Genomic DNA, 10,746 nt, shown 5'->3' with positions numbered 1-10,746 from the left:
TTTTTTTTTTTTTTTGTGGAACCAGGGATTGAACTCAGGCCCTTGCGCTTGCCAGGGAAGCAATTATTCCACTGAGCCATCTCCCCGACCCCTTCTTTCTCTTCTTACAAAAGTAGATTTTAATAATGTAACCAATACATTTGTTGTTTACATTCTTTTTAAAAAGAATGGAGCAAGTTACTGACCAAGCTGTAGACCCTTTGACCCATCCTCCCCATCTTAGATTCATTCTGTATTTTTCCCCACAATAATTTCAGTCACAGCTTAATTGTGGTTTCATTTATGTATTCATTTATTTTTGCTCTTTGATGGCGCTGGCGATTGAACTTATGGCATCACACATGGTAAGGTCATGCTGTACCCCTGAACTATACTCCTAACCCCTTTTGTAAATTTTAAAGAATACTCTTACCCAGGGAGATAGCTCAGTAGAGTAAGCACTTGCCTGGCAAGCGCAGGGTCCTGAGTTCAATCCCCAGTACTGCAAAAAAAAAAAAGAATACTCTTAAACATTTCTGTGCCAGTAAAAAATGCAAACATTTTCTCCCATCAGCAGTTGCTGTCTGTATCTGTGTGATTCTGCGGTGTACTGTTCTCATCCAACATTATGTGTGCCTTAAATTTATCCATCTTCAGTGTAGCAATCCATCCAGGAGATTCACTGATAAAACTTGATAGTACTCTTCTTTAAAAATATACTGTATTTCTATTAGTTGTTTCCCTAGTAGTGGACCAACAGGACTATCAAAGACATTCTTGTCCATTTTCCTAACCACCTTTATACTATTAAGCACTGTATTGGCTCTTAGTTTTATTTTTATTTTGGCCTCTAAATAGTATATTTAGTCAAACAACTGTCTTGTGATTTTTCTCTCTTCTTCACAGAGATGCTATTGAGAAGTTATTTCCTGATGCCATTAGAATGAGATTTGAAGACATTCAGCAGAATAATGATATCGTCCAAAGTCTTGCAGCCTTTCAAAAATATGGGAATGATCAGATTCCTTTGGCTCCCAACCCGGGCCGAGTCAATCAGCAGCGAGGAAGGGGCTTCTTTTCTGGAGTGCTCACAGCTTTAACTGGTGTGGCAGTAAGTCCCTCCATTTCTCTGTGCCCCACCGCATCACCAGTCTCCACTGCACTCCCTTCTCTGGATAACCATGAAGCAGCTGGTGATGTGATTGTGTGTGACTCACTGTGTCCGTTGAAAGCTGCTGAGCTGTGTGATTTCTTCAGGAATGTTGCTTACTCAAGTGACTGCAGAATTGTTGGGTGTCCAGTGAATGTTAGCTGTATCCTATTCAGTCCTTTTTGTGATTTGTACAACAGGAACCATTCTGCCCTTGTGGAGGTGAGGAAACAGGGCATTGAAACATGTACCCTAATGACACAATCCTAAGAGTGTTGTTGACTTTCAGTGTCAAGACTTTTTTCAGTCCCATGTCCTAAAAATGTAAATGCTGTTCCGGTAGACAAGGTACATTTGTGAAAAAGCCAGTTGTGTCGACTAAGTTGTTGGGGTCAAGACTACAGCTACTGCCAGTTGCCCTAGGGTGAGTCCTGTTCTGGTCTCTGTCCCCTCACAGACCAGCAGAGAGAAGAGCCAGAGGGCTGTTGTGACACTAGCCTCCGTGTAGTGCATTGCCCTGCTTCGGAGCGTGGATGTAGCATCACCCCCCCTTCATAGCCCAGCCCTGCCCCACCCTGCATGGTCTCACACCTGTCCTCGAGAGCGGTGATCTGACCCCTGCATCCTTTCCCCAGGTGGTGCTGCTTGTGTATCACTGGAGCAGCAGGGAATCCGAGCAAGACCTCCTGGTCCACAAGGCTGTGGCCACATGGACGGCAGAAGAAGTCGTCCTTTGGCTGGAGCAGCTGGGCCCATGGGCCTCCCACTACCGAGACAGGTTTTTATCGGAAAGAGTAAACGGAAGGTGAGGACAGATAGCTGCCAGCATGCCCAGGCATTTCTGTAACCAATTTTTTTTTTTTTTTTTTAATGTATTTGGTTGTTACAGGGTCTCATTACACAACTTGGACTCATAGTGATCCTCCTGTTTTCAGCCTCCTCAGTGCTGGAATTACAGGCATGTACCACGCCACTATGCCTGGAGTCTGTGGCCCGCTCAGCCTGCCCTGGGGACGGGGCTGGCACTGCATGTGGTGTAGGGGATCAAATCACGGTGGTACCTGTGCTTGCCTACGCAGGCACGTCAGTTCACTGAGCTATCTCGCTGCCTCCACCTTCTTAAGATGGGGGTCTTACCATATAGCCTAGGTTGGCCTTGAATTCACTGTGTGGCCCAGGTTGGCCTCAGAACTTTCAACGATCCTCCTGTCTCCACCTCCTGAGTGCTAGGATTACTATCATGTACCCCCACACCAGTGCCAAATCCAGCTTTGTTGAGGTATCAGTTCATGCCACAAAATTCACCCATTTCAAGTGTCCAGTTAGTGGTTTTTAGTTTATTCACAGATATGTGCAGCCCTCACTGCAGTTTAGTTTAGAATATTTTCTAACTCCAGAAAATAGTCTTACAACCTTATAGGTCAATTCTCATTTTCCTGTCTTCTACCTGCTAGCAAATGCCATTGGTGTTTACAAACCTAGACTTATGGGATCATATACTATGTGGCCTTGTATGTGGCTTTTTCAGTTAGTGTGTTTTCAAGGTTGACTCATGATGTAACATATATCAGTGCTTCATTCCTTGTTATCACTGAAATGCATTCCATTACTTAGATAGACTACCTTTTTTGGTTTTTTTGCTACTAGGAATTGAGCTCAGGGCCTTGTGCTTGCCAAGCAGGTGCTGTGCTGCTGAGCTGTATCATCGGCCCTGGATTGACTACATTTTATCTGTTCTTCAGTTGAAGACATTTAGGGTGACTCTAGGTTTTGGCTCTTAGGAATAATGCTGCTATGATCATTTTTGTCCAAGATTTTGTGTGGTCAGATGGGTACAGCGGCACATGCCTGTAATCCCAGAGCTCAGGACGCTGAGGCAGGAGGATTCCTATTGAGTTTGAGGCCAGGCTGTACTACATAGTAAGACCCTATCTCAAAGTGAATAATAAACAAAGATTTTGTGTGGACATAAATTTTCAGTACTCTTCTTAGAGTGCAATAACTGGGTTGTAGGATAACTCTGTTTATTCTCCATCCCCTAAAACTTCAGTTTAATATAAATTCGATTTATATATATATATATATATATACACACACACACACGTAATTTCTTTCATCAAGTGGTTTTTCATTTGCTATTGTACTTTACTAGTTAATGTTAATATTACATGATGGGAGAGATTTTTTTGTTGTTATTTTTGTTTTGCAGTACCAGGGATTGAACTCAGAACCTTGTGCTTGCCGGGCAAATGCTTATTCTACTGAGCTATCTCTCTGGCCCCTTGATGGTAGGGTTTGTTCTAGGAAGTTAGTACATATATTTAACATACCTTAATTTCAATCCTATTATCTCTTTCTTTCCTTTGTGTTTACTTTTTGTCTTTGTGGCTTTCTCACTATAAAAGTAATGTCCATTTATTGCTTTTTTTTTTTTTTTTTGGTGGAACCGGAGATTGAACTCAGGCCCTTGTGCTTGCCTGGGAAGCACTTATTCCACTGAGCCATTTTCCCAGCCCTTTCCATTTATTGCTTTTTAGATTTTTTTTTTTTTTTTTTTGAACCGGGGTTGAACTCAGGCCTGTGCACTTACCAGGCAAGCACTTATTCTACTGAGCTATCTCCCTGGCCCCTAAAAACTTTTTTTTTTTTTGGTGGAACCCAGGATTGAACTCAGGCCCTTTCACTTGCCAGGGAAGTGCTTATTCCACTGAGCCATCTCCCCGGCCCCCATTTATTGCTTTTTAAAAATAATGTAGGACTACATGATACCGAAAGTGAAAATGCCTTTGTAATCCTACTCTTTAGAGTAAAGTGCACTTGACAGGCATGGTGGTGCATGTCTGTATTCTTAGCACTTGGGACACTGAGGTAAGAGGATTGCTGTTTGAGACCAGCCTGGGGTACATGAGTCACTTCACGGCCAGCCTGCACTACACAGTGATACCCAGTCTCCAAAAACAAAAAGAAAGAAAAGTGTGCTCTACCAATAACTCCATCCCAGCTCCCACATTTTTAATGTTTACACATTAAAATACATAAATGTGCATTATTTCTTTATTTAAATGGAAAATACACCTGTGTATCTGTGTGTGCATAGATACATAGATGTAGATACATAGGTATAGCAAGCTAGCTAGCTAGCTAGATGTAGACAGACAGATGTATCCCTGTATATACTGGTTACATAGACCACCCCACACTAGTAGGAGCAGTCTCTTTTGTTACCCATTTAATCCGTGTATTTCAGACATGAAATCTACTCACTGCCAGGCGGACTGACTGCCCCACTGCAGTCAATGCCTCCCTCCTCATCCAGCTTTTTTTTTCTTTTTAATTTTAAAAACTATGATAAAGCCAGGGACCATTAAGCTACATCCCCAACCCTTTTCACTTTGTGACAGGATCTTGCTCTACTGAGCTTTTTGATGCTTGACATTCCTATGGAAAAGCAGAATGCTTCTATTTGAATTAGATTCTTGTAAGAATTAGCTTCTTCCAAAACTGCTGCATGTAGTTATTACAGTGTGTGTCTTAGTGTAACTCTTGAGTAGAAGATGAAGTTCTAAAACTAAAATCACTGGGTCAGAAGGATTGTGTGTGTGTGTCTTCAGTAAGTACTGCTAACTGTTATTCTAAGTCACCCGCAGCAGCACAGTCACATTTACACCCCTCCACCCAGCAGTGCATACTGTGATCAGGAACAAACCCAGGGCCCTGTGCTTGTGAGGCAGGTCTCTACCCCTGAGCCACTCCCTGTCACCTACACCCGCCCTACAGGAAGGAATTTAATGATAACTCACTGTGGAAGAGGAATCTTACTTTCTGATGAGGAAACTAGATAAGGGACCTATGATAATTTTTATTAAATTAAACCCCTAGCCTAAAATAACCACTGTGTTTTGTACTTTTTAAAGTTTTGTTTTGTTTTGGGATGAGAAGTCTTGGGGCCAGGGAGATAGCTCAGTAGCCTAAGCGCCTGCCTGCGCAGGGTCCTGAGTTTAATCCCCAATACTGTTAAAAAAAAAAAAAAAAGACCAGAAATGAAGTCTTGCCACATTGTACATGGTGACCGCCAGCTTACAGTCTTTCTATCTCACCCTCCCAAGTGCTTTCTACCACATGTAGCTAAGACAACCACTCTTTTATTATAATTATTATAATTATTATTTTGGTACTGGGGATCAAACTCAGGACCTTGTACTTGCCAGGTAGGCACTTAGGCTGCTAAGCTATCTCACTGACCCTATTTTTTATTTTAAAGAGAAAAATAAACAAAAATGTTACACAATTTTGAAACAATAGGAAATTAACAATGGTTAATACATTGCATATTATCTTCAAAGCAGTTGCTCAAATTATAGGATGTAGGCATGCAAAATTGATCAAACAATATAAACACTAACTGTTCTCTTCAATAAACTTTAAAAAAAATTTGTATTGTAACTATCTTAGCTATCTTGTGTGTATCTTTTTTTGTCCCCCTTCTTTTTTCCTTTTTCCCCTTCCCAGTTATTCTTTCCTTTTAGGCAGTTTCTCTTCACAGTATGTACTGTAGATTTTGGTTCTTATTTCCTCTTTCAGTTTCTTACACTAGGAGAACAACTACTCTTAATATCATAATATATTACTGGGTTTCCTTCTAATTTTTTTTTTTTTTTTTTTTTTTTTGGAACCGGGGATTGAACTCAGATCCTTGCATTTGCCAGTCAAGCGCTTATCTTACTGAGCCACCTCCCTGGCCCCTAAATTTTTTCCTATACATACACAAACCAAAACAGTATGTAAGAATCAGAGTCTTCAGCTGAAAGATCAAAAGCTTAGGAACAAAATTGACCCTGTTATGCTGTGGCCAGTTCACTTTATTTCTGTAAGCCTGTATTCTGGTTCATGAAAAGGGCACATTGCTACTCATTCCTATAGAATTGTTAAATAACTGGCTGTGGTTTATGAAGAAATGCTAGTAGTTGGCAAGTACTAAGCATTCAACTATTTGCTATTACTATGCTGCATATATTTAATGTCTCACTTTACCTCAAGCCTAAAATAATTGCATTGATAAGGTGGATCTCAGTGTAGAAAATTTGTTCCCAGTGTGTAATCTCAAAAGAAATCTTCTCTCCCCATACCACAGACTGCTTTTAACCCTGACAGAGGAAGAATTTTCAAGAGCACCCTATACCATAGAGAACAGCAGCCACAGAAGAGCCATCCTTATGGAGCTGGAGCGGGTCAAAGCACTAGGTGTGAAGCCTCCCCAAAATCTCTGGGAATATAAGGTGAACTCTTGACTTTTTTTTAATTGAAAAAAGAATAGAGTATAACATAGCATCATCTCCTTGCCTGCTGTGTAAGTTAAGAACTGATACCCCCAGGTCCACCTTCCTCTCTGGCCCAGCTCCGTTCTTTCAGGGCTGCTGGGCCTGCTGGGCCTGCTCTCCTTCTTACTATGGTGGTGTCCCTAAGCCCAGGAGTGTTGTTTCCCAGGCTTTTAATCTTTACAGGAAAGGCATGAACTATGAGTGTACCCTGCTGTATGTCGCTTTGATTTCTGTGGCTTGAGTTCACTGTTTTTCCCTTGTACTGTATTCCCCTGGACACGTGTGTGACAACGTGTAGATTTCCCTGTTGATAGTCACTGCGTGGGAAGCAGGCTGCCCAGGGCATTCTTGGAAAGCTCTTGAGCTAATGTACAAGGGTTTCTTTATGCTGAACATTGAGGAGTGGAATTAGTAGGTCATAAGTAATGCTTTCATTGTCACCTAAATTCTGGTAAACTAATCTTTAATGTGACTGTGCTGATTGGGTCTCCTTTGCAAGTAGGATTTAATATATACTATAAAAGAAATGCTGTTATAAAATATCTAGAATATACAGACTTAAACTCTAAAAAAAGACAGTATAGAGAAAAATCAGATAACTAATAAACTTATGAGAAGAAATGTCCATTCATAGTTAGAGAAGGGAAAACTAAGCAAACAGAAGAGTTATTTCTCACTTATGCTATTGTCACATTTGACCTTTTACATGAAGAAAGAGGCACTTGTGTGTTTTGAGCATCATAAATTGGTGCAATCTCTCTGCAGGGCACTTTGTCCTAACATTTCAATTTAAACTACATTATCCCTTGATCTGGCATTTCACTGCCTTGTATTTGAAGTGGAGGCAGCATAGCTCAGCAATAAAAAGCAAGGCTAAATAGTTCAGGATAGGGCGAATGTATAGGGTACATGCCGAAATCCCAGCCCTGAGCAGGCTGAGACAGGAAGATCACAAGTCTCAAAATAGAAAGAAAGAGCAAAACTCTGGAGCCACCTGCCCGGGCTCCTTGCCAGCACCATCAGGACATAGCACCTGTGGATCCTCTTGCCTCAGCCTCTCTGTGTACTGAGATTAGAGATGTGCACCGCCATTCCCAGCTTGAACAAGTAATCATTCTTAATATTAAGCAGAGCAAATGGGCACTTGAGTCTGGTCCTGCTGTCAGACCAAGATGAGCTCTGCCTCAGCCCCTTCTTGAGTGTGCACATTCGACAGGTAGGCCAAGATTCCTGCAGCCCCTGTGTCCTGGTGTGCTCTGTCTGAGTGCTGCTTCTTTAGTGCTTTTGTCATAGCAATCTCACTGTGCAGGAGTTGCATTGTTTGGGCCTGGCACTCTCTAGTGCCAGAGCTGCAAACATGGACCATGGCGTGTCTCTCCCTTGTCCTTACTCTGCTCTGACTGCACACAGCAGGCTTTACTCCTGGGGCTTGTGTTCCTTGAGATCATGTACCCTCAAGTGCAGTATTGTTCCCAAGGGGCAAAAATGGGCTCTGGTGGATTAAAAAAATCTGTAAGTAATGACAGTAACTTTTTGACATCTTCCAAAAAGACCACAGTATGTAAATGGACTCATAGTATACCTGTGGCATTAACATTTCACAGTGGTACATACCTGCAATTCCAGCACTCAGGAGGCCGAAGCAGGAGGATCACAAGAAGGCCAGGCCACGTCACAGGCCATAGTGAGTTCAAGGCCAACCCAAATTAGAGTAGACCCTGTCTCAAAAAAAAAAAAATTTTGCATTCAGGGCAATGAAAAAGTGTATTGTAGTGCTGGAGGTATGGCTCAATGGCAGAGTATTTACCTGGTACGCAGGTGGTCCTCCTGGGTTCAGTCCCCTGTAGTCAGTCATCATCACCATCGTCTTTTGACATGACCTTACTGGTCCCTCATGGCATCCTTTCTCACATGTTAAGATGTGCAAGTTACTCTTTTCTGGTCCAGGCCTGGACTCTTCCATTTTACAAGTGGATTTTGTAAAAAAATCTTTCACAACAGAAAATTTCAAATGGCATACAAATACAAAGGGAAGAATGTGTGAGTCTGAGCATATTATTTCATCCCTACATACTTCAGTGTGAATTTCTATAGAGAATCTTTAGAATGGCATTCATCACATTTAAAAATTTAATAGTGAACCACTGATGACATCAGATAAGCTGAATAGATTGAAAGCTTTATTGAGATAGAATTAACACTTAAAGTGTATAGTGTGTTATGTTCTGACACATATGCATACCTGTGAAACTATCACCACAATCAAGAAGGGAAGTACATCCATCTGTCCCCAAAATCTCTTTGTATTCGTCCCTCTTCCTTCTCCCATTGTCGTCATTGTCATCTTACTAGATGTGCAGTGATTTCCATTGTTTCTTTGTTTGGTTTCACTGTGCTGGGGATCAGACCCAAGGTCATGCATGTCAGGTGAGCGCCCTGTCACTGAGCCACAGCGCAGCCCTCCAGGACCATCCCCATATGCCCTTCTCTGAAGACTAATAAGATTAAGCCTCTTTGATGATCTTGTTGCCATCTCCTTCTGCAAAGTGGCCAGTTTACTTGATTCTAAGTATCAGATAAATTAAATCATTTTTAAAATTACTTTTATAATCAGAAAAAAATAAATGTTCATTCATTGTAGTAAAATTTTAAAGATTTGCAAAAATGAGGAAAACAAAAGGAATTTTCCCATAATCTCACTTGAAATTCAGACATGATTGGGGCTGGGTTCAATCCCCAGTTCCACCAAAAAAAAAAAAAAAAAAAAAACCTACATGATTAAATTTCAGCTCTTATTTTTTTTCCTGGTCTGTTCTGTGAGAAGCTTCGACAGTCTTAACTGCTATCGTTGAGTGTTGAGAGCAGGTGATACTCCAGCACGGGCATCTCAGCGCTGAGCAGGGCCCTGCCGTCATGGCCCTGCTACTAAGGAGATCGTCTTACTACCCATCTTCTTAGGCCTCAGATTTCGGTGGTTTTCATTGTGACAGTGCATAGCAAACCTTTGAAGCCTTCTCTAGTTCACTTATTTTCATTAAGTGGTATCCACTTACAGATAAGTTAAATTGATCTTTTCCTTTCTTCCCTTTCTCCCTCCTTTCTTCCCTGTCTTCCTGCCTCAGCCTCCCAAGTAGCTGGGATCATAGGTGTGAGCCACCACAGCTGGCTTTGAGCATTTCAAGGACTGATATTTTTCAGAACTACATTCCCAAAATGTTATGTTCTAAGAGCAGGGCCAATGAGCCAGTCTCTCACCTCTAAGCTGATCTGTGGGTAGACACTGGGTCTTTTTACATTATAGTCCAAAAGATGGATTACTTGGTTTCTTACTGGCATTCATTCATTTTTTTGTGTGTATCATCAAAAGAGCTGATGGCAAAAGCATGCGACCAAGTGGACAGGGAGCTGGCCACTGTGGGTGTAATGTGGCCCTCTGCCTGCTTGTCTCTTGCAGGCTGTGAACCCAGGCAGGTCCCTGTTCCTGCTATATGCCCTCAAGAGCTCCCCGAGACTTGGCCTGCTGTACCTGTACCTGTTTGACTACACGGACACCTTCCTGCCCTTCATCCACACCATATGCCCTCTGCAGGAGGACAGCTCTGGAGAGGACATCGTCACCAAGCTGCTGGTAGGTATGCAGAGTGGTTGGGGTAGAATCATGCTGCTGTCTCTCATTGTGGGTTGGAGATGTGGCTAAAGGCTCCTGTGAGAGCAACAGGCAGGTATCCTGTAACTTCTGCAGGGAGATCGCCCCTCCCCACAAAGGAAAACGAAACCAGACCTTTCCTAGAAGCTCATTGCATAGCAAGAGGAGCAGCAATTCTCTGGACTTAAAATATTAAAAGAAAAAACATAATACATTGCTATTGTTATAAAAGAGGATAGCCTAGGTCTAGACCACACTTCTGGTCTGTAGTGTTTCTCTCTTTTTCTTCACTTTATTCTCTCCTACCTTACTACTTCAAATTAACAACCACAATAAAGTTCAAAACAATTCAATATTTACACAAGAGAAAAACACAAAATTCCCCCAAAGTTCTTCAATGTTTTTTTTCAGTTTTTTAAATAAGAAAATAATAAAAAGCTTATTGTTTCTCAGCCTTTTGGCTAAGATCAAGTGTAGTAATAATAAGCTTTATTCTTTAATAAAACGGGGTGAGGATAGGGAGATAGCTCAGCAGTCTTAAGTGCCTGCTTGGAAAACACAAGGACCTGGGTTTGATCCCCGGTACCATATGCCATGCCAGCCCCAGAACCCCTGGTGTGCCATGCTGGCCACCGAAACCAGGCATGGTGGTG

The 10,746-nt window shown here is 41.9% G+C and overlaps 1 protein-coding gene across 4 annotated transcripts in view; it reads left to right on the top strand.

Moving 5' to 3' along the window:
- Positions 1-10,191, top strand: part of Bfar (bifunctional apoptosis regulator) — a 22,765-nt gene extending 12,574 nt beyond the window's left edge. For all 4 annotated transcript variants that reach the window (XM_023704390.1, XM_023704388.1, XM_023704389.1 and 1 more), the window contains 4 exons: positions 886-1,090; positions 1,765-1,934; positions 6,261-6,405; positions 9,902-10,191. In XM_023704390.1, coding sequence (XP_023560158.1) covers positions 886-1,090; positions 1,765-1,934; positions 6,261-6,405; positions 9,902-10,144 — 763 coding nt within the window. In that variant the 3' untranslated portion in view covers positions 10,145-10,191. The remainder of the gene's footprint in view (positions 1-885; positions 1,091-1,764; positions 1,935-6,260; positions 6,406-9,901) is intronic.
- The last annotated feature ends 555 nt before the right edge of the window (positions 10,192-10,746 follow it).

This window comes from Octodon degus, unplaced genomic scaffold (assembly GCF_000260255.1).
Source record: "Octodon degus isolate 3935 unplaced genomic scaffold, OctDeg1.0 scaffold00195, whole genome shotgun sequence".
Classification (NCBI taxonomy): Eukaryota; Metazoa; Chordata; class Mammalia; order Rodentia; family Octodontidae; genus Octodon; species Octodon degus.
The sequence above is the reverse complement of the archived record's forward strand: the minus strand, read 5'-3'. Positions and strand labels throughout refer to the sequence as shown.